Source organism: Thunnus maccoyii, chromosome 19 (genome assembly GCF_910596095.1).
Source record: "Thunnus maccoyii chromosome 19, fThuMac1.1, whole genome shotgun sequence".
Lineage (NCBI taxonomy): Eukaryota > Metazoa > Chordata > Actinopteri > Scombriformes > Scombridae > Thunnus > Thunnus maccoyii.
The window spans coordinates 18016913-18041055 of NC_056551.1; the positions used below are offsets into that span (position 1 = coordinate 18016913).

Sequence of the window (24143 nt, forward strand, 5' to 3'; positions counted from 1 at the left end):
GATTGGATGATTTAAGTCATGTGACCAGATTCTACTATAAGTAAGCGTTCCATAAACTTTCACTCGCTCATCAAAACACAGGTGAGTTAAGTTTACAAACCATAATGTTTTCAAATAGGTTAGTCTGTCGCATCTATATGTTTAACTAGAGTTCATGGAGAAGTGACACCTGTCATGTTGTTTTGGGGATATGATTTCCGATAGTTTATTGCAGGTTTGCATAAAGATCTTCAAAGCTATTCCTCCTTAGAGGGCAGGACGGTTATGTGTCACATGTTCAAAGACCGTTTTTTTTGTCTGGCCTTTCCAAAACATTTTACCTCACTGAAATGAAGCAAGGGCGTTTTTTCTTCTTCTGGGGGTTGTAATTTTGTTTGAGCACCCATGCAATGTGGACCACTGAATCTTTAAGACAAGCGCAATGTGCTGAATGGTGCAGAAATTTTGGGGGCTGCACCCGCCTACATTCTAATGTTGCTGAGGACATTTATATTTAGCACTGTATATTTAGCAAAAAATGACAGCTGGTCAGAAATGCACTAATACATTTGACAGTGCAAAACGGTTCACACCCATAAACAAAGCTGGAGTACCAATCAGGCAAAGTGGACAAATGCCCAGGGGCCCCAGACACTTAGGGGGCCCAAAAGCCCCTTATAGGAGTACCCTAAGACTGTAACCAGCAATTATTTTCATCATCAATAGGTCTGACAATTATTTTTAATTTAATAATGGATTGATTGTTCAGTGTATAAAATGTCAGAAAATTGTGAAATATGAGAAATCATCATTTCCTGGAGTCCAAGTTAACATATTCAGATTACTTGTCTATTACTAGTCTGAACAACAGTCAAAAACCCAAAGATTTGGAGTTTAAACTAGTAAATATTCACATTTAAGAAGCTAGTACTAGTGAATTTTGGGCCTTTTTTTCCTTTAAATAATGACTTTAAGATTTAATCAGTTATCAGAAAAGTTGCCAATTAATTTTCTGTCCACTGACTAATCAAATAATCATCTAATCATTTCAGCTCTAGAGTTCTACCATGTATTGTGGGGGTCAACAGGGGCCCAACAACATATATTCGCCCCGTGGCCCCATAAGTATATGCTGTTATATAAAATATGGTTTAACTCAGGAGAGCCAGCACAAAATAGAATAGAACAAAGGATTAATTGACTATTTAGATAATCGAATGATCATTTTAATAAGTCTTTAAAAAAAAAAAAGTTTACTGGTTTCAGCTGCTCAAATGTGGTAATTTAATGTTTTTCTTTGTCATTCACTATAGTAAATTGATTATTTTGGGATTTGGACTATTGGTCAGGCAAAATAAGACATTTAAAGACTTCACCTTTGACTCTAGTAAATAATAACGTGCATTTTTCACTACTGACCTGACTATCTGACATTCTATAGAAAAACAAATCAACAAAACCATGAGCAGATTAATCCAAAACAAAAATGATTGTGAGTTGCAGCCCTAAATACATGGAATAGCTGTTGTACCTTTATGAATTTTGGTAGCTGTTGCCCCCCAAAAAAAGAATGAAAAAAAGAGAGAGAGATTCAAAAATATTGACTTGTCTCATGGTCACAGTTTGTATGTTATGAAACATTACCTCTATATCAAATGTGAAAGCAAAGAATTTTAAAACAACCAATTTTTGTGTGAATCTTGCACAACAGTAGCAATACACAGGTGTGCTGTATTCACTGAAGAGATTTACTAATTAATTTTTCTATAACCTGCTTTTAGTTAGTTGATTTACAGAGGTACCTTGGATGGCATACAGTATAAGGTTACTCTGTCTATAGGGCTACAGACACACACACACACACACACACACACACACACACACACATATGGTATCTGCTTGTGCTTCCGCCGCTTCTGTCACTCTTTTAATGAACCATTCACAGAAAGCTCAAATGATGCCCCAGATATGATTATGAAAATGAGCTCTCAAGGCTGTGGATGTAATTGTCCACACAGGAAATTCTTACATCACTCTGCTCCCCTTTAAGTAGGCTATCAATATTGCTTTTCTTTGCTATTCATTTTATTGTGCTCCATTCAGCCTTTAAAAAACATGACACGGGATTGTATAACCACAGGCAATAATGCTAATGAAATATGGTCACAAACAGGCTCATAATAGTCATGGATGTAGGGCGAGAATATGACACTACATTGAGATTCCATTCATGAAAACCAAATGTTGTGTAACTTTTATCTATATTTTAATCAGATGTATAGGTGTCCCTGGCCCATATTTTGTGTATGTGTGCGTATATGTGTGTGAAATATAGATAATAATTATCAAATATATACATTAAAGACTAAAGAGAGAGAGGGAGAGAGAGAGGTTTAATGACAAAACAATTATTTCATAATATTTTCAGCATATGGCTTATTTGTACATTTTAAACAAATTACAATTGAACCTGTGAATTAAAATAAATAATTTTAACATTAGTAACTTTTACTAATCAACTTCCAAAGCATAGGCTATATATTAAAAGTCAAATGTCACATTTCACCATACAATTAATGGTGCTGTTTCATTTCATATTTCACATTTGGGCTTCCCTTTGTTATTGTTTATTATTGTTATTTCTCATTTTAGCTACACATTGTCACTCTGTCACTTTTCAAATAGACAGTATATACAGCTTTTTGGGTTTTTTTTTGCTATCATTCATTAAATTTTAACAAAAGTGGTAGCTGGATGTAACCAACAGCCAAATAAATGGATGGCTGTGTTAGAAAGTTGCAGTGTTGGAATATTACAAAGAAGAAAATGATCAGCAAACAGTGGAAATGGACTGTTAAATAGTCCAGTCTAGACAGTCTATTAGTCTAGACTATTTTCAGTTTTATTGAAGATTGGGCGACAACACTGAAGTCTTATTTTAATTTTAAGATTTCAAAACTTTTTGAATTTTAAGGTATTCAGTCTTGTTCCTGTTTCTGCTTCTATCATGCATCAATTTTTCTCACTTAGTGCAGAAAACTGTCTTCTCAAGTAGATATTTCCTCCACATATTCCATTAAGATAGGTGAACAGGTAAAACTAAACAAGTGGGTTTGCTGTGAATACCTGGTAGCAGTTTTTGCTCAAAAATAATGACATTTTTGGGGACATAGAAACAAAGAATGTTGTTTTGTGGAAGCAGTAATGTTGCCGCCTGAAGCTCTGCCTAAAAGAAAGTAGCTATTTTTCATGGGAGCAACCCGGTGAAGGATACCAATTGTCAGGGAAGATGACAAGCTAAAGAGGTATTGGAGATTTTGGACAATCAGGGAAAAAATGCTGCAGCAGTTGTAGAAAGGAAATCTTGGGCATGGGGAAAATTTATGGAGAATGAAGTTCAGATGGCCTCAAAGAAAATAGTTGGGTTTTTTTTTATTTATATTTATATTTGACAGGACAAATAATTGCTACAATAATGTAGTCTGCCTTTAACTGAACAATATTGCTCATAGTCTATTGTCATCCGTACCTTATATTCATGTGTTATTATGAATGTTAAAAGACTCTCTGCAGACACTGCAAACTGAAATTACAAGCCATATCTCTTGTGATTTCACTGCTACTGGTGAATAATACGTTTTTTCATAATGGAAAAAAAAAACAACAACAACTGAACAAGTGGTCACAGTTTACCAGTTGAGTGTATCTGCCCTTTTCGTAACATTGGTTATTTTGCTTCAAGCTAGTCTGAAAATAACTCTTTCTTTTTTGAATGTTTTTGGTAACCGGGCAACAGTAGTCAAATGGAGAAGTGTCTGCTGCTTTCCTTGCCAGTGGATGCTCTTTTCCTCTGTCTTTCCTTTCTCATTCACTCTTAATGTTATGTCTTAAAGAACGAGATAGAAAGCTGTTATTAAATCACATGTTTAGTTGCAATGGAAGACATGTTCCAGTAGTTATTTTTACACTTCTCAAATGTTATGAACATGTCTGTATGACTTCATATGTAGCCTGTTTGTTTTGTGTATGTTTTTTTTAATGTAATGATCATGATTTCTAAATTAATGGAAGATACATTTATGTTTAAGTTGTCAGCACAGTCTTATTTTAAAGTTTTACCTGTCACTCACCTATGTTAAAGGAAAAACTTAAAGTCAATCCCTTTTTATGTTTGTGCTGCTTTATTTTTTATTTATTAGATGCTCTTTGACCTATCCACAGATGGGCCCCATCATACACTACAGGAAGTCCTACTCTGTGGTCTGCGCATCCTACTGCAGCCTCAACTCCTGCTGAGGGATGATCGGGTCCCTCAGCCTTTTCCGTGACAGCAGTCAATAAGCAGGAAACGCCCCCGAGTGACCAGCCATCGTCCTCCGTTCCAGCAGCAGTAGATATAACAGATATTCTCGCCCTTTCTTTTCAACTCTGCGCCCTCGTGTTAACTCTCCACAGTGGCAGGGAAACGGTGGGTGGGTCTTCAGTGCTTCAGGGTCTCTACCTTACTGCCCACCAGCTTACAGCACACCACAATGCCTGAGTAGAGCTTTGTGTGCTTCTGTCCTCATGGCTACACAGTATACTGAAGAACAGCTTTGTGGTCCAATTCAGCCGTGTGTCTGCGCCCTTCTCTCTGCAGACTGTCCTCACTTGCACATTTAAATTAAAGAGCGATTGCGTAGGAAAATAATCATGTTTTGGGTATTATACTGTATATGTGAATAACAGTGTATAGCAATAATTGATACATTGCCTTCCTATACTAAGGAATGCATAAGAGAGAAGGACATAAACACTGGTTTCTATTTCCCATGCTCCCTGGTTCCTAATTTAGTACATAACAGCTGTCTGCCATTGCCGTAGCTTCTTTATTGTTGGTATTGGGCCTTAGTTCAAATGGTGGCGACTATTCAATGTCCACTGCTTGACCTGCAAGTGGCTCTGATGTCTGAATCGGGGGGGGGTGTGTGCTTAGTAGAGGCTGAAGTCACAAATCACTTCACTGATTCAAATCACTTTGTTCAGCTGAGTTCAAAGATTTGTAGTCATTCATTGTGTAGTTCGTCAGTTAGCTTGCTGACGTTATAGCTCCGTGAGTTGGTTGAAAACGTTGTTTCTGGCTGACCAGGCATTTGTTCCTAACTAACCCCGATTGTGTGCTTATTATAGATACATTTATTTATTTATTTATTCATTAATTTATATATTTTCAAAGAATAAGTCTCACTTTTACTTTTATAAAAAGAGAAAAAAGCTTCCAGAATGAGGAATAACTGATGTGTTGTTTTTTTGTTGTTGTTGTTGTTGTTTTTTGAGGACCGACGTGTTTAGAAACACAACAATCCCCCGGGTAACGAGTTTGGCTGGGGTTGCTGGAGTGTAAACATCCCCAAATCCAGTTAAGAGCAGGACAGAGCCGCTTACATTAAACTCTGATGTAGTAACATCTGAGCCTGGCTCTGGATGTTCCAGTCATGAATTGGGATTTTTATAACATAATCTGTGACCTCACAAAATAATGTAGTTAGCTAATGATATGCACACTGGCATTAAATGTAATGCTACTTTACTACTAAAAGTATTGAGTTAGCTAGGCATGCTGGGCAGGTAGCTAGGCAGACTGTTCAATCCATTCCTTACACTTTTGCTCTTGTGTTTGTGGTTTAGAAAGGCAAAACAAAAAGACAGAAAAACACTACCCACCACACTCTTTGTATAGCAAAACTATTTACCGCCCACTTTTTTTACAATGTGTAGAAATCATGGCTTTATTATAAGCACTGGTTACAATATGGCGCCTATTTAAAGTGCATAAGCCAAAAAAGTTGTTCAGCTTCCAGGTTTACTTCTGCATCACACACATAACAATAGGCTCTGGGAAAGTTTTACAAATAGAAAATAATTGACCTTGTTTTTAGGTGGAGATGTCCTGTCAACAATTTTATCAATGTCTCTTTCATAATGGAGAAAAATGCTCCTTGGGGCTGCGGAGGATTTTTTTGTTGCAGTACCGCAGTTGGCCACAGGGACAAATTGGAGGCAACGCTGAGTAGCTGCACCATATCCAGCTGAGCCTAGTTATGGTTGCTAAGATACTATTGGATAATCGCTGTTAGGGGGAGAGGAGGTTAACAAACTGTCAACTGGACGTTATGTCCTGCACCTCTGATTTTTATCAGTGACTTTGACTGCAAACCTGCCAAATTCTGCCATTATTCAAAAAACACCAAACAATTTTATTTTTATTTCATATTAGCTAAAATCATTTTATATTTAGGTTTTTTAAGTTTAGATAACTGTCCATTTCATTATAAATATTGCAGAGTCATACAAAGTTATATAGTAGGTACACTGAAAACGATTTGGCAGTGTTGTTAGTAGTTTTAATTTTATTTTTTTCAATAGTGATGCATTTTTAAGAAATTGTAAAGTAAAAGTAAAAATGAATACTAGCAAATTTTGACATCCCTGAACTCCCATACCATACTGACTCAGCTTGCACTGTTTACAGCTTAGCATACAATCATACATTGTGTTTGGTTGAATGTTGAAGCCAGTTGATGCCAGTTTTTAGCAGTCTTCAAGTTAAGAAGAAACTACTTCACAAACAGCAGCAAATACATATATTTTAGTGTAGTCTTTCCTGGAATGTTTTTCATAGCAAGTTTAAATAAAAGTAGATGACCAATACAAGAAGTGTTTGCTGATAATTTAACTAGTGTATCAGCTGATAAATATCTGCTGGTGGAAAGAAAGATAATGATCACTGTCTGTCAGATGTGTGTCTTAGAGGGTGATAAAATTGCAAAAAGTGACAATTAGGACTTTTATGCAACAAAGATTTAGAATAAAAATCCCAACAAAAACATATAAACTATTCTAGCATACAGTATGTAATTCTAATGGTTAAATCAAAACCCAAATACAATGTAATATGCTAAATAATGTATTTTCAAAATACAAATGTTCACATATATGGCTAACCACATCTGTCAGCTCAAAGTATATGTGTTGTTCTAGTGCATTTGTACTATCTGCCTCATACTTATGAACTGTAAATTACTAATTAAATGTGTAGGTGGTAACTGTTCACATGAATGTGGAGAGAAAAAAAAAGCTGATAATGGTGACAATCAAAAACACAGGGGTGGCATTTTACTTCTGTTCTCTGGTCTAGGCATTTTTCTTGCTTTTTTATTCTTTTAAAAGAACATGATCTCATTAAATTATGCAAAACATCTCATATCTGATGATGTATGCAGCATTTTTAAAGGGCAGTTAAGAGAAAACAACATGTACACCTGCATTCGAAATGGTCTCTTCCACTATTCTGCAAGCCTCCCCTGAATGAGTCATCCAGCTGGCTCCTCATTGGATAAGACCATGCCATCCCTAGGGATTGCCTTGCAGAGGCAGAAAGGCCTTGCTTCCATTCACAGAAACATTGGTATGCCAGCCTGCTATTTCATTCACATAAAAGACTAAATATTGCATGCTTTTTTGTCCTCTGCTCTTTTTCTCCTTTGTCTTTTTGCCTCCTCTTTTGATTTGCGAGTGCCTGCCTTTTTCTTCTCTGCTTTTGTGTTTGCCTTTGTTTCTGAGGAGAGAAGGCAGACGTGCTGTCTTTTTTTTTTTTTTTTTTTTTTTTTTTCTATATTTGCCAGGCAGGAAAGAGAGATGTTGGGAGGGACTGCAGTGCGAAATCTGCAGCAGAGTGAGAGCGGAAGCTGCTTATGAATGAGTGTCAGTCTTTCAGCTTTGCTAGATGCTCCTGAGGACATTTTACATGAATGGTGTCTGGCTGTGTGCTTTCCGCTACCGGGGAGACAAAGATGCTTCATTGCTGCTGGTTTTAAGGAGACTCTTGGGCTTCTTCTGTTATCCTTTTGTTTTTGTTTTTCATTGACTCATCTGCCTGAGAAACATGTCGTTCATACTGTGTTTTTTTGAATCGTACCATTCATGTAGTTCAACCAGGACCAATTGCTGGGTATTTTAGACAGGCTGTGTATCTGTATCTGCTTCCTTGTTGTGGAATTGAAATTTTTTATTCCTTTGTTGCAGAATGCTTATAGAGAATTAGTGAGACACATTTAGACAAATGGTCTCAAAACAGAGATTTTATGGAAAATGGAAAATGTTCTTTTTTTCTTTATTGTATTAATGCCTGATGATTAATATTTTGTGCAGAAACAACAATAATATTAAGTAGTCATATGTTTTTGAAAGTAGAAAACCGGAGACCAGGAGTGATGTCTGCCCATATTCTGCAGCTGTTATAAATTAACATGGACAATGTATTAATGATGTTACGTTTTTCTAGTCATGCTAAAATCTCACTATATTGTTTCTTTCAATGATTCATAGAGATTTCTTTTATAACCTTTTAAGGAAAATTACATCTTTACGGTACATTTAAATAGAGGAAAAAAAGAAGCCTGTAATTTTTGTTAGAGAAGATTTTGGCAGGCCGCTCTGCTCATAACTGTCTATATCATGGATGCTAGTTTTCATTACTTATTTCACTTCATTTATTATTAACTCTGTGATTAATTTTAATCTGTGTACCATCCTTTTATCACAACTTTTATCAGTTCATCCATTTCGTTGGACGGTAATTGTGCTTAACATGAATTCAAGCAAACTATTAGGAATAATTATTTTACTGAGTTAAATAATCAAGCTACCTCTCATTCTTCATTTCCTTTTTCTCGGAAAAACAAATAAGAGGGTAAAAATTACCGAGAATAACTATCAGACTGGGGAATTTAAAAATTGATTGGTTCTAGTGTGCTGTAAGTGGGAGTTTTTTTTCTCTCCCTCCAACAGGAAGTGATTTGCAGTGTTCAGCAAGCCTTTTGTTGAGAAGGTTTTCTCAGATCAGTGAGTCATGCTTCAGCTCTGAGCCGGCAGGCAGGCAGGCAGCAGTCAGTAGAGAGTATTTGCTCTTCCCTCGCAGTATCCGTGATCATCGACAACATAGACCTTTCTCTGTTCTCTTACTTTTTGGATTTTTGAGGCTAGAAATAAGCAGCAGCAGCAGCAGCAGCAGCAGCAGCAGCAGCATCATCACAGCTGGAAACCAAACAAGCTGCACCACAACACTGGCAGCCTTTTAGAGACCTTTTTCCTCTCCATCCTCTTCTTCCTCTGCTTCAATGTTGTGTTTCCATGGATTGTGTCTGTATATTTCTCTCTGACGGACTGGATTGCAGCTCTGGATTTTACTGAAAGCAGATTGGACTTTGGCGACAGTAGCAGCAGCAGCTCAACACAACCACCACTGTAACCTCAATAGAGAAAATTACAGTCAGGTGGCCTGTGATTGCTAAAAGGCGTTTGCTGCCTGTACCGCTGCTGCTATGTTACAGGAGAGGGTAATCAGCACGGCTCAGCCACGTCTGCCAGCACACTTGTGAAAGAGACAGGCTGTGCGTGTCGGTTGGTGGAGAGAGGGGAGAGAGCAAGAGAGAGAAGGGTATGCTTCACCGTACCAAATACAACCGCTTCAGGAATGAGTCAGTAACATCCGTCGATGAGCTTCTCCACGGCCTGTCCATGAACCCCAAGGTCTCGGCCACCCCCCAGTCTGCTGCCGAGACATCTTACACACCCCCGACTGAGGTCCAGCCCTCCTCCACCACCAGTGCTTCCAGCACCCCCACCAGCCACGGCTCTGACCACCTGGAAGATGGAGGCACCACCCTCTGCACCCTCATCAACAAGGTGTCCAGCCTGAAATTCAGCAACTCAGGCAGCTTGCTGGGCATCAAGGGTCTGCCCTCGGCTGTCAAGGACCTGGCTGTGTCTAAGCTGCAGGGGGGTGGGGGATCGGGCTCAGGCAGCTCCAGTGGCTCGAGCCCCAGTGCGGCGACAGCAGCGGCAGCAGCCTCTGGTGTGGGCGGCTCTCTGTGCAGCTCGGCCTCCCATTCAACCCCCTGCTCACAGCTGGAGCCAGCCGTCAGCATGAGCAAGAAGAGCAGGCTGGATGAGCTCCAGCCTGGTGGAGAGGACTGGAATCCAGGTGGAGGTGGTGGACTGGTGAGCAAACCCTCTAGAGGATGGCTACACTCGAGTGAGAAGATCTCCGGTCCAGGAGTAACATACATTGTGAAGGTTGGTGGTCTTCCTGTCTCCTTCCTTCTGTCTCATTTCTGTTTTTCTCCTCTCTCTTCTTTTCACAGTCTTTGCCAATTGTCTCTTTTCTTTCAATGAATCAAGCTCAGCTACCTGCAAGGGGGGAAAAAGGAGAGATGTTTCACTTGCACATCACAACATGCCCTTGAGTGGGTGTATGTAGGTTGGCTACAGCAGAAAGAGCAGCGACCAGAAAATATAACATTGAATAATTCAGGAAATAGAGAAGGTCAGCATCGGGGGAAAAGTAAAAGAAAAGCTTGTGATAGCAAAATAAAAACAGCGTCATTTTGAGCATGTTGTAAACATTTCAATCTATACAGTATTTCTGTCTTGTGTATGTGAAGCCTCAGCGTTATGCTTTTGTAACCATGGTGATGTGTTATTTCTGTACATTGTGCATCTCTATGAGCTCTATGGCTGTTTTAGCTCGCAGATAAGTGAAATGGTGGAATCGGGGGGCAGGGGGGAGAAGAAAAAAAAGACATACAGTTCATGTTTATCTCATCACATCCATATCTCATGTTAATGTTGGTGATTTCAGCCATCATACATCATTTAAAGGAGCACAAGTTGGCGCACAACTACGAGAGCTGTGAATGTCATCATGCCGGCAATGAGTCACTAGCATGAGGAGTGATGATGCTGAGCCCTGGCTCTTCAAGGTGTGAAGTGAATAAGAAAAAAAATGGAATAAACCATTTTCACTGAAACCATAAAGTAACAGTTCATTCACCTGAAGGTTTAGTCTTTTTTATCTTCCTTTTATTCATGCAGCACATTAAAGAAAAAAAAAGAAAAAAGAATGAGTATACTGAACAGCATTGTCAGGAGAAATGTGTTGTATTCCAAATCAAGTTACACTGTATGATTGCAATCATATGACACCTACTACAACTTGTCCGAACAAAGCCTACAGTATCTGTGACCAGCGTGACATTCCATTAACGGCATTAAGGCCAAGAGCGCTTATTTGTCCGGTCAATGCTGCTGAAAGCATCCACACTGTGAGAGGGGAAATGGGTCTGGTCTGCGCTTCCCCAACCCCCTGCTTTTCCTGTGGTTTGGGTCCTGTGTGTATTGAGTTCAACGTGGTGTTCTGCTCACAGCGCTTTTAATTAGCGTCATGTGGTCACTCCTCACACATCATGCACCATTACTCTAAAGGGACGTTGATTGACAGTGACACTGTTTACACTTTTAGCCCATGGTAGCTGTTTTTGTTCCCATCACATCAGATAGGAAAAGTTTTGTCACTATTGCACTGTTTTGATTGAGGTTAGAGGTCAAAATTTGCAAGATATTGTTTCTCCAGGCTATCTAGAGACGTTATGTGACAAAACATTCACAAATTATTCAGATGTATGTTGCAGTTTCATAATAGCTAAATAACTGAATGGTGTAAAACCCTTTTTCATGAACTCTCTCAACAGTTTCTTGCAGTATACTGTGATTGTTTACTGCACGTTATAATCCGTGCCTGTTCATCATGCGTCTTTGGTGTAGATTTTTCATGTTATTCAGCATTTATTAATACTCATTTGATCGACTTATTTCATTTAACCTGTTCATTGATAAAAATGTTCTGCCCTCATGACCTGACATATTCTATCAAGACTGTACAGAACTGGACTGTATATATAATGTAATGTTGTCTAAAGTAACAGCCATACACATCACAGAACAACACGTTTTGTGACAACTTTAAAAATCTTTAACTTAATGATGTGAAAGCCGCTTTTTATATATTTAGATTAATGATTACAGTAAGCAAAAACTGTAGTCAGTGTGATATATGACTTCATGTTTTACAAGTCTTTACTAGTCTTCTTAGTGCATTTGAAGGACTACAGATGTAGCTATAAAGGTGATCACTCTGATGTTGTGTTGTTTACTGGGATCATTTATTGGTTCTTCAGAGCCGGCCTCCCATCGCTTTTCATAATTAATCTGGAGTTCAGTTTTACTGTGCAAGTCATGTACTTGTTTGTTGTACAGCTTGAGAGAAAGAAGTGTCCATGTTGTGCTCAGAATAGGTCTCTACCAATTTTAGAACTGTTTGATATATTTTTGGCCTTGCTGAACTGTTCAAACTCACTGTTCTAATAATAGATAACATCAAAAATTTGCAAACGTCATGTTGACAAAAAGGCGTTTGTTTGCTGGCGCTTGCAAAACTATCACCGGAGGGAAACGGCCTCATAATATGAAAGTTATGACCGTAATAACTAACTTCTTTATGAAAAGGAGTGGAAATAGAAACGTTAGACTGTGTGTTTTGTTTACAACCAGATTATGAATGTGATTCTTATAAGGATAGGAACTCGTCAGCACAAAATGTTCCCAGTCTGTGCAGTATTAATCAGAAGAGGTGTTGTAATGTGAGTAGGTGGCTGGCACTGAAGATGATTTTATGGGATAGGAGGACTACAGTCACCTTAGAGGCTCATGTGGCATAATAACACTGATGCAGATTCAAAATAAATTAATGGTGAACAAGCTATTGGTTTGTTTTTTTTTCCAACTTTGCATCAACTTTGTGCCAAACCTTAGCTTTATGAATTCCTAGGTGGTCTAGGTGGATGTTTCTATTTTTAGATAGAAATTAGACAACCAAGATACCAGCTGAGTGGGAAAATCAATCAGTACACAAGTTACTTAATGAAAACACATTTCCTAGTGTAAGATGGGTTTAACTTGACTCGCAACTCTTATTTAAGTGCACGAGAAGATGAAAATGGGATGAAAGGATAATTACTAAAATTACCAATTTAACATTCAGACACATTTCTTATATATTAATTATAAGATCAGTGTAATGCTCACAATCTAAGATTAAAGACATTGAAAAGGTCACTGGATATAGACATTTAACTGACAAGTTAAAAGAGACAAACAACAAATCTAGATGTTAGTATTTACAACATATGGAAGTGGTTGTTCAAAGCAGTTTTTTAATCATTACCAATCATGCAAAAAAGAAAAAGATTCTGGTTGTAAATCCAATATAACGATTCAGGATGTGCTTTTTCTGTACATGATGATGTGCTAGTCATGAGAACCTGAATGTAACTTTTTGCATCTTATTGAATATTTATTTCACACAGGCTTTTCATTGTTTCTTTCCAGTACCTGGGTTGTATAGAAGTCCTACGGTCGATGAGATCTCTGGATTTCACCACAAGATCACAGATAACAAGGTATGTTTACACTTGGTTTTCTAACTTTTTTTTAGGATTTACTAGATTTCCTTAACACTGGGATTTGTTCATTATTAAGACTCAACCTCATTTTTGTTAATGAAAAGCTAGAGACGGTTTAAATAAAAATTAGGATTTTTTTAACGCCCACTCACAGGTACATTTCTTGTGCCAGTAAAGTCACATAATACTTATTGTCTGGGTGTCACTGCAAAGAGTTTATCATGAAACACTTAACCGATATGTCAGATTCCCAATGTATATGTCTTATGTCATTGCTCATGTTTTATTCTGATGCAGAAAATATAGCAATAGACAGTGCAATACAAAAAAGTGGTATTGCTTGAAAGTAATTTTAAAAAACCTGTAGTAGTCTTGCAAATGAGCTATTTGCTTTTTAAGAAGTCTTAAAAAAATTCAATTCTCAAACCAATCTATATTATCCTAGGTTTAGCAAATGTAGGCACACACACTTTTGAAGACTGAATCTCATTTAAAATTGTTTTGAAATGTATCTTGTGTAAATGCTTCCCACTAGTGTATAAATACAACATCATCATCAAATTAATCAATACAACATCTACATCCCAAAAAGGATAATAGTAACTATTTGCTGCCCAATTACTATTTTTATCATAATCAACTCAATGGCATGTGGCTCTTATCCATCATGAAACATTATTTCTAAAAATAACTTGTTTGCTTCTAAAGGGCAGCCTGAGCTCAAGCCCACTTTCATTGATATATTTCATTAACTTTCTACTAACTTGTCACATTAATGGAGATTTGAACTTTCAACACACTAGTCAGGTGACACCTGTCCATCAAAAGCTATACTGCACTAGCCTCACATTACTAAACATTTAAAACATTACTAAACACTGCATTTAAAAGGGCATCATTTTAAACTTTATTCACAGCTCCTTGAACCTACAGACCAATTTCCAAACTCACATTATAGTAGGAAATAATATTTAATTTGCCATTTTCTGAATGAACTTCATGGAAAGCTTATTTTTACCATTAGCTACCATGCTAGCTACATGCTAACGTATGTTAGCGAGAAATAATGTAATTATAGGTAACTCAAGTTACTGTCACTAATTTAGAGTCAAGTTAGGAGACATAAAGCTTAACTTTTAACATGTAGGAAACTGAGATAAATTCAGGTTTTGTAATTGGCTAGTTGCTTAACAAGACGCTAACTGTACCATGCTCCTAACTGGGTTTGTGTTTGTTTTTAACTGCAGCAGACACTCAATGATGTTAGTGTTTCAGAGACTGACATTGAGTAGCAATGGGACTGGGAGCAGCAAGTGACAAGATGAAAAGAAGAGCAGCAGACAGAAAAAAATGTAGAACAAGGAGAGAAAGTTTCAACAGAAATAAGTAGAGAAACATTTTTGAATTTGACTTTGAAAAATTGGATCGTATCAGTTCAAATTTGTCTTCAATATGACCAAATGTTTTGGTTTCAACATTAAAAACATGTATCTGAAATGTTGTGCCCAAAGGTCTTATATCATAACTACTAAATACATTAATTTTGAGTTCTCATCTACAATCTAACCGTTCTAGAAAATTCAATTTAAAGATGTGAATGTGTTTTAATATAATATATTTAGAGTACATTTGGGGTACGGTGCTTGTTATTTTGACCAATAAAAAACAACAATTACTGCATGTCAGTTTTGCTACTTAGTATATCTCAACTTTGAACCTCAATATCTCAAAACCTCTCAGATCGCAGATATAATCTTATAATTTCAAGGTCATGATTTGTTTACATGGAATTTTCTGTGAGTCCATCTCCTATCTTTGAAATCATTGACCAATGTGCAGTGAGCCAAAGGACAACAGTGAATCGGTTTGTGTCATGTCCACTTTTCTGCTTGACTTCCTGAAGTCAGTCCAGTGTTGACGTTAGCTAGCAAGGCCACACAGTTGTAGCCTCTCTCTCTCTCTCTTTCTGGCTCGCTGTTTGTTTCCTTTTCTCTCTAATAAAGAGAGTGATAGTGAAGAAGAGATAGAGACAGAGAGAGAAAGCATTTGTCTTGTGCCATTTCTATTATTAGATTTCTCCTTAGGATACAGAAATTAACATTTCTGTTTCTTTCATGAAACCAATATTAACTTCTGAATCAAAGCAGCTGTATCTTTAGCCACAGTTTTATTCACATATTATTGTCTTTTACATAAAAAATGTTAGCATGGTGATGGCTGCTACAGATAAAACTCTGTGTCTTAAAGAGTTTTGAATGTCACTCTATGATGTATAGCAATGAACACATACCAGATACAGTTGTATGAGTTCAATTGGTGCAGGGCATTCACTTTTGACCAATGCATTTTCATTCTGCCAGTAACAACCTGCAGAGTTCAGGGACACTATCAATACTATCTTTTTTTGTTCAGAGTATTTAGTTATTGATGTTTATTCATGGATAAGTCATATTTTATCCTCTGTATGTTAATAGACACAATATGAAAACAGACTGTAGCACCAGCAAATTAATCAATACAACTCTGATCCAATTCTAGCCCACACAAAAACATACATAAATAAATATACAATAAATAAAATGTACATCTTAGTGACAAGCTAAATACAAATAAAGCAACTAAGTAACTAAGTAAAACAGTAACAACAGGTACATTAAAAACAAGGCATTCAAACATTTCAAATTTGAGAAAAAAGGTGTCAGAAAAGCCCAGCAACTCTCAGATCATCCCCATGCAAAGACTAACAGTAAGATCTATAAATAATTGAAGGGTAAAAATCAAAATATCGAATTATTAGATATTACCTAAAGATTAGAAGCAGCCACAACACCCGTGTACCCTAAAATTAAATCTACCTGACAGTTCAACGCCCTCTCTACAAATGAGTGAAACTATAAGTCCTCACTTAAAAGTGAAACTGTCAAAATATGAAATTTTGGGGCCCCAGAATATATAAAACACATTCCCACTATTTTTCTTTTCTTTATTTAACTCCAATATAGAAAAATATATTTATTTGCAAAGAAATCATCTCGATTAATGACTTTAAATACAGTCTGACTTAATGCCAAAATAACTGTGATTCTGTGGTTGTCTATGGTCACCATATTGGCTTCACCCTCCTCTCTCCTTCCCTCTAGGGAAGCCATCAGTCTGGTTTGTGAGGCTGTTCCAGGGACCAAAGGAGCTCTGCGGAAGAGAAAGGTACATGGGTGGACAGAGAGGGAAGGAGGGAGGGAGGGAGGGATAGAAAGATGGAGTGATCACAGGCGAAACGATGCCCACACTGAGAGAGCAGAGAAAATGAATGTTAGTGAAAGGTACAGTAGACAGAAAAAGAGGAAACAGCATTAGATATTCATTTACCATTCCACGTTCTATATATAGTATTGCCTCTGTAAGTTCTTTTTCTCACATCCTTCCTTCATGTAAAAAGAAAGAAAACAGAGACAGATAGAGAGAGGAAGAAATGATGAGAGAGAGAGAGATTGTACTTGGGAGAAGAGAGCGGCTGAGGAGAGAGGAAAGAGATGAAGAGGTATGGGACTGTATGTGCGTGGGCGTAGCTCCAGCCCACGATGCATTGCACACCGCGCACAGTGCTTAGTGACTCATGTAGTGCACAATATCTGTGATCAGGAGGCTGAGCTAGTGTGTGTGTGTGCACGCGTGTTTGTGTGAATGTCTGTCTTCTGTGTGTGTGTGTGTGTGTGTGTGTGTGCATGTGCATGAACATGTTGTGTGTCCACAGCGTGTGAGGAGACTGTGTCTTAATGTGGGGTGTGAAATGAAGCATTACTCTGCTCTCTAGAGCTTGTTCAAATGTCAGGGAAGAGTATATAACACAAAATCAGCGCCGACTAATTTCCCTCTGGGAATAGATAATATAAGATATAAGCTAATGTTATTTTGGTTGTGTGACAGATGCACTATGGCGACATCAGCTTGATACTGAGAATTATGAATTGGTTTGGCTAATTTTACCTGGCCTCTCTGCCTCCTCTATTCATCAAAATCACCATTAACAACAGTATTTAAAGTATCCAACACTTGTGTGTCCCAGACTATAATCAATACAAATTGTTCAGTATTCATTCTGTAGTGGTGAATGTAAAATACTGTACAGAATTATTGGTAAAAACACACTTTAACACTGTGATTTATTTTATTTTTGTCTCTCTGTGTCCTCCTCTGATCCTCTCAGCCACCGTCCAAAGCTCTGTCCAGTATCCTGGGAAAGAGCAACCTGCAGTTTGCTGGCATGTCCATCAACCTAAATATCTCCACCAGTAGCCTCAACCTGATGACCCCTGACTGCAAACAGGTAGGTTTGCAACCTTTGTAAACAATAATAAGACTATATTAAGCCAAATACATGTAGTAAAAAGGTTACTACTAGTAGTACGTGTAAAAGAAATAGTAGCACCATTGTAAAAGAGGCTCTGTCACAAACCACATAGTGTATGGTAGTGTCTAGACATAGTGTGTAGACCACGTGTAAGTAGGCCTTACGTCTTAGAATATTTACCACACGTTTTCCCCAAGAATGAATCTCAATGCTCAACTGAAGAAAGATTGTTTTGCTGTGGGAAAAAAGTGATCAGTAGACATTTGTTTCCAAATTTAGGTTACTGCCATAGAGGAAATCTATTTTTAGCTGTTGCTAAGGTGATAAGATGTATTTTAAAATTCAGGATGTTTTCTTGGGGGAGGGGAGGTGGGGGGAGCATGTAATAAAAGAGGAAGAGAAGCAAGAGTATATGACATTTCCAGATGTCCACAATGTAACTTTCTCTATGCACTATATATGACTATATTTAGTCAGTTATTTGGATAATAGAATAGTTTCCTTTCTGGCAGGGCTGGTCAGTGGTAGTGTCATGTATTTCCGTGTCCTTCTTGTTACTATCAGCAGATGGTGCCAGAGTGAAAAATAACCCAAATCCTACACATAGTAACTCAGACCAGACACAGTAACATTTCTGATATCTTAAGAAAGCCGAAGACACGTCGCTGACAAAGCATCAGAACTGAGGACTGACCCTGATTCTCCGTAACCCCTCTCTCTCTGATCCCAACCTCTGAATTGTAGCTTCAGAAAAGTTGCACTAGTTAAGATAAACATGCAGCTGTTTTTTTTGTTGTTTTTTTTACCTTTGTTGGCTCTCATCGGGCTGAATTGATAAAGCAGCTGATAATGTAAACTTGCAGTGTTCTTCTAGATATTGTAGCTGCTGCATTTTTTCTAGATAATCTGTAAATAGCATTGAAACAGAAAGTTATTTATATGTATCGGAAGTTAAACTATCACTATCTAATCAACTATACTGGTTTCATTCTTTTGAGATAAAGTCAGTCTATCAAACCCAAACTTTTTGCTTTTACATTTCCGTTCAGATTAAACAAACAAGATACAAAGTGCTAACTACTGTATGAGCTTTAGAGGTTTTGACAGGCATATTTTTGTACTTTGGACAGAACCAGGCTAGCTGTTTCCTCCCTGCTTCCAGTCTTTACGCTAAGCTAAGATAATTGCCTCCTGGCTCCAGCTCCATACTTAACGAACAGACATGAGAGTGGTATAGATCCTCTCATGTTACTCTCAGCAAGAAAGCAAATATTTCCCAAAATGTCGAACTACACCTGAAAACTTCTGATATGGCTGCCTCACAGATACAGGGTGATAGTCTGTTGTTGAAGTAGTAGTGGGTAAAAGAAATTAACCATATTCTGATACACATTTTAACACATATACAGTATGTGTATAAAATGTGTGTACAATGAATGCATGTGCATCTGTGTGTATGTAGAAGCATTGGTTAATATGTATCATATGCACTGAATTACTTGTATAATTTGTCTCCTGACAGATCATAGCCAACCATCATATGCAGTCCATCTCGTTTGCATCAGGTGGAGACCCTGTAAGTAACTCAATGCCCTGTGTTTTGCTATAATGAAAAACTATCTCATGGCAAAAAGATGTAATTTACTAATGATTTCTTTCATATATTTTAGTCTAGATTTAATTACTTTGAATGACATACTGTTCAATGTTCACCATAGCCCTGTTCCATAAGAAGTTTATCTTTAAACATGACAACAAGGTTAATATCCAAATGGTATTACATTATTAGTAAGTTATTCCATTTTTATAAAGTACAAATTTCAAACTTCTTGTTGTTGTTATCAAAAACACTGTGTAATAGCTGTGACTTGACAGGAAAGTGGTGGTATTAACTTTTAAAATATTGTATAATATAATATAATGTGTATTTTTTTCAGGACACGACAGATTACGTTGCCTATGTAGCAAAGGACCCTGTTAACAGAAGAGGTAGGTGTTCATTCCCTTAATACCCTTTAGGGTGTTTCATATCTTGCATGCAACGTGCTCATTTAAATGTGTTGTTCTGACCCTCATCAGCGTGCCACATCCTGGAGTGCTCTGACGGTCTGGCCCAGGATGTCATCAGCACCATCGGCCAAGCCTTTGACCTTCGCTTCCAGCAGTACCTGCAGTGTCCCTCAAGCAAGCTGTCCTCCACACATGACAGGTGAGGTGTCTATTGTAAATCTAGTAAACACCCAAGACACAAAGCACAAACAGACAGTATTTAGTTTCATGGTCAAAACATGTTTTTCTCAGGGTATTAAACATGGAGGAGTTAGCATGGACTGAGGAAGAGGAGGAGTCAGCAGAGCACCCTTACTATAACAACATCCCCGGAAAGATGCCACCCCCTGGCGGCTTCATCGACACCCGGCTGACCAATCAGAATGCAGCAGATGGATGTCAGGTAGAGGAACCTGAACAGAGTAACGTTTGCTCCCATGTGGACACATTCTGGACATTTGAGATTATATAATAAATATTTCTGAAATATGAGCTCATAATTCCCCATTTCTTAATTCAGAAATATCTTAAACATCCACTATGTGTGTCTGTCTGTCATCAGATGGGCCCAGGCTCAGTCGATCAGACATATTATCAGGGGCGGCACTGTGGAGAAAACTGGGGAGATGAGAGAAAGCCCATCTTCATACAACAGGGTAAGAAGATCCATACAGTTCACTACATAAATATATATATATACATATTTAATTTAACATTTCATCAATTCATTATTATGATTGTTTCTCCACATGTCTAGGATCATTTGATATAAGCAGTCTACCCGAGAGTAAAAGTCAGGCACCAAAAACAGGAGAGATGCCCACATATGTGAACACCCAGCAGATTGATGCTCAGGTGCTGGCAGCACTCCAGGCAGAGGCAGAAAATGTGACAAAGGGCATGGCAGCTGCAGCCAAAGAGAGCCCACAGAAGGACCTGTTTGACATGAGTAAGTCTTGGTTGGAGTGCATTGAAGTTTCTGTTGGGCATGTGGTTTGAATAGAGGATTTAGAAGCAGTTATTGATTTAAAATGATTTGGAAGATTACCTGTTGAAGCATCAGAAAGTTTCTGAGCAGAATCTGTGCGTTGCCTTTTAGAATAACATCATCATAAGATGACTTTCCAATCAGAGTTCTTAATTATAGAGGTTTCCTAGCTTCCGTTCCTCAGTGACTTTGGTGTGGAAAGACAGTATAATAACATCGTGTCAGCATGAAGACAATAGGAGGACAGTGTTACCGTCAATGAACAGCTTTATTCTTTCCTCCTTCAACTTCGAACTAAGCTTTGCTATTTTTATACATGAAAGATTAGTTTCATAATGATGTGTGTAACCATGTACGGAGAATCCATGACACAAATTACATGTGAGCAGTGAATTAAACCTTTTAAAACTGAACTGTTCTTACATGAAATTTAAGCAGCCCTGAATAATAATTGTGGGTAGAGAAAGTGGATGAATGGACATAGAGAATAAATCATAAATCATTCAGGCTTACACATACAACACAGTGTCATCAGCATATCATTGCCTCACTTTACAAATGATATACAATGACATATGATGTAAATAGATATCTATATCTGTACATACAGATATGCACACACATTTTTAAGGTACTCCACTAATGAGACTACTCTGAGGATGAGAAGTTATTTCCATGAATAACGTCCTCTTTAGTTTGAACAATAAATCTTTGTGTACTTTATGTATACAACAATTGTTTTTTTTTTTCAAATTATTGCAGGTATTTTTGTGTGTTAGGAAAATGTTGCATGTGCACATTTATCAGTGGATTTGTTAAATAAAACTAAATGGCTAAAAGAGGTCATATCAGTTGTACCACAACAGAAAATGATATTCATTAGATGCCATAGTTTTGTGTATCCTCTAGATGACAGCAGGGTATTTTGAAAATCTGAGTGTCTGATATTGATATCCTGATCTGGAAATACTGCTGTCAGGTGCCCCGAGTCAGAGAAACAATGCATTTTCATTAAAGCACAAATTTAAGTATACTTATATATTCAACACATCATCTTCTTTTGCTTGGTTTTAGGTAAATCCCTCCTTCTGAAGCTGATAAGCTAATGGCACAGAAATTTCACTTTTTCCTTTCTTTCAAACATGGATCTTATATAATGATGTTCTAGCACCATTACAATTTTTGCATGCTTTATCCCATTTGGTTTAAACACTAATGAGTGCCAAATAAAAAGGATCTTGAGGATCTTGACTTCTTTAATGTGATGTATTTCCTGTTGAAACGATGTTGGTGCAGGATATTACATTACACAGGATCAATTTAGACTGTAAATCAAAGGGATATCAGTAAGGGGGTCACCAGATTCCCTGTTTCCTTGGAAGTGACAGTTTTCCAGGAGGTTAAAGTGCCCACTTCATGGGAAATAAAGGTCCCTAGCCAGATTCAAATCTCAGATGCTGCGTCTACTGAATGTGGCATGTCTCTCTTCCTGTAGAATCTAGTCCTCAACAGCAGTCTTTTTCTTGGAGGACAACATTTACTAAATTCACATTATCCTTCTGACAATTACAATATTTTTTTTACCATTATAAAGAAATGAGGACACTGTTCTCAAGCAAAAGAAATGGTTAACAACCATGTAGTTTTGAGACATGTTTAGATTTTTATACCAACAATTATAGCTGAATTTTATTGATTAGCACACCTTATATGTTAAAAATTCAGTTTTCTGTTGTACATACCCTTCCTCTCATAATTCATCATTTCGGCACCTATACCAGAGCCCTTCGAGGATGCCATTCAGTCTCAGTCCCATCCGCCGTCCCAGGGGCAGGCCCAGTCCCAGGTATCCAGTCTTCACAAGGCCGCATCTGTGGACAACTCAAGCCCCCTTCTTGTGCGCTCGCTGGCCTTCCGGGCACAGGAGGAGCTCGAGGGCCAGCCTTGGTACCATGGCAAAATGAGCCGCCGCGATGCTGAAAAACTCCTGAAAGAAGACGGGGACTTCCTGGTTCGTAAGAGCACTACCAACCCAGGGTCCTACGTACTGACGGGCATGCACAATGGACTTGCCAAACACCTACTGCTGGTGGACCCTGAGGGCACGGTAAGAGTTGAATAGAAGGACATGTAGAGTGTGTTACAGGGATGCAGGATGCTAGACACTGAGACGAGACAAAGAGAGAAATGACAAGTTTGAGAATGTGTCAGTGAGCAGGAATACAGGAAATGAAAGATTTCTCATTTTGCAAGAAAAACCACTCAACTTTGCCAAAATTAAACTCCTTACGAGGCCAAGACAGACTTCTAACATCTTTTTCTCTTTTCCAAGGTACGGACAAAAGATCATATATTTGACAGCATTAGCCACCTTATTGGCCATCACCGTGACAACAATCTGCCGATTGTGTCAGCTGGGAGTGAACTGTGTCTCTTACAGCCGGTTGGAAGGAAACAGTGATGCTTGCAATGCCTGATGGGAAAGAGGAAGCTCTGAACAGTCTCTCCTACCATCCTGAAACTTGAAGATGAAACAGAGAAGAGAAGATGCTCAAAGGCTCAACGCGCTGACAGTGTTTTTTGGAGAATTTGGCCACAGTTACTTTACTGGAGGCACTGGAAGGCGCAAGATTTGTTTAAGATAAAAAAAAAAATATTTATAGAACTGTTATTATTTTGTTGTGATGATGACTGAAATGCTATATTTTTGAGAAGACATAGGTGCATTTGGACATAATATCTTGATTTGGTGTTTTAAAAGATTAAAAAAAAAAGACAGTTGTTCTTGTAGTTTAGATGAAGTGCAAATCAAACCTCAAAGAGGTATTAACAAGAGTATTTTAGAATAAAAACCTGAAATTTTAGTTTTGTCTGTCAAGCACAACCACATTTCTACAGGAACCGTTGGCTAAGAGGTTGAGGAAACAAAAACAGTTTGGACAACAAATGCTATTTATATTGAATTACTTTAGGAAAAATGTCCTTTAATCTCACCAATAGCGTGACAGCTCACTCAATTAGTCACTATATGAAATCTGCTTTTATCGGGGATTAGAACTGAATGTGTTTTGCTTTGCAGTAGTCACAAAGTGTTGGGATGCAAACAGGCATCCTTCATAGTGCTGTCAATGGCTTTAAAGATAAACTTTTTAAAAAGTATTTTCTTGTGTCACTGCAGTCGCATGACTTAAAAAATCAACTGTTCTTGTGGACATTGTTCGTAGACCTTGATACCCCTTTATTTGAAAGAGGTGCTTGTGTATGCTGACACTGTAAAAATATTTATGCTTTTCAAACGGTGATTATTTCTGAATTGGTTTTCTCTGGATTCTTCTTTTAGGTGTGTAGTCGATGATTAGTTTTGGGGCTTGAGTCATGCAATGGATATTCTCACATTCTTAATTGACTTTTTTTTGTGAACTTTTAAAAGTTATTATCA

The 24143-nt window shown here is 37.8% G+C and overlaps 1 protein-coding gene across 3 annotated transcripts; it reads left to right on the forward strand.

Moving 5' to 3' along the window:
• The first annotated feature begins 25 nt into the window (after positions 1 to 25).
• On the forward strand, positions 26 to 24017 carry shc3 (SHC (Src homology 2 domain containing) transforming protein 3). Of its 3 annotated transcripts, none has more exons than XM_042395447.1 (14): positions 26 to 81; positions 4201 to 4447; positions 8809 to 10095; positions 13246 to 13316; positions 16460 to 16523; positions 17524 to 17643; positions 19190 to 19243; positions 19605 to 19656; positions 19747 to 19876; positions 19969 to 20119; positions 20279 to 20372; positions 20474 to 20665; positions 22486 to 22811; positions 23037 to 24017. In XM_042395447.1, exons 3-14 carry the CDS (start codon positions 9460 to 9462, stop codon positions 23163 to 23165), a joined length of 2019 nt encoding a protein of 672 aa, XP_042251381.1. In that variant the 5' UTR covers positions 26 to 81; positions 4201 to 4447; positions 8809 to 9459; the 3' UTR covers positions 23166 to 24017. The 3 variants fall into 3 exon arrangements, with proteins under 3 accessions (XP_042251381.1, XP_042251382.1, XP_042251380.1); XM_042395448.1 differs by having other exon boundaries at positions 9004 to 10095; XM_042395446.1 differs by lacking the exons at positions 26 to 81; positions 4201 to 4447 and having other exon boundaries at positions 7651 to 10095.
• Positions 24018 to 24143: the final 126 nt, after the last annotated feature.

Bases quoted from the DNA above. Each gene is read 5' to 3' on its own strand.
- shc3 (XM_042395447.1), top strand. From the start codon at position 9,460: ATGCTTCACCGTACCAAATACAACCGCTTCAGGAATGAGTCAGTAACA. The intron at 19,244-19,604 runs GTAAGTAACTCA...TATTTTTTTCAG, and splicing joins TTGCATCAGGTGGAGACCCT to GACACGACAGATTACGTTGC. The intron at 20,120-20,278 runs GTAGAGGAACCT...GTCTGTCATCAG, and splicing joins ATGCAGCAGATGGATGTCAG to ATGGGCCCAGGCTCAGTCGA.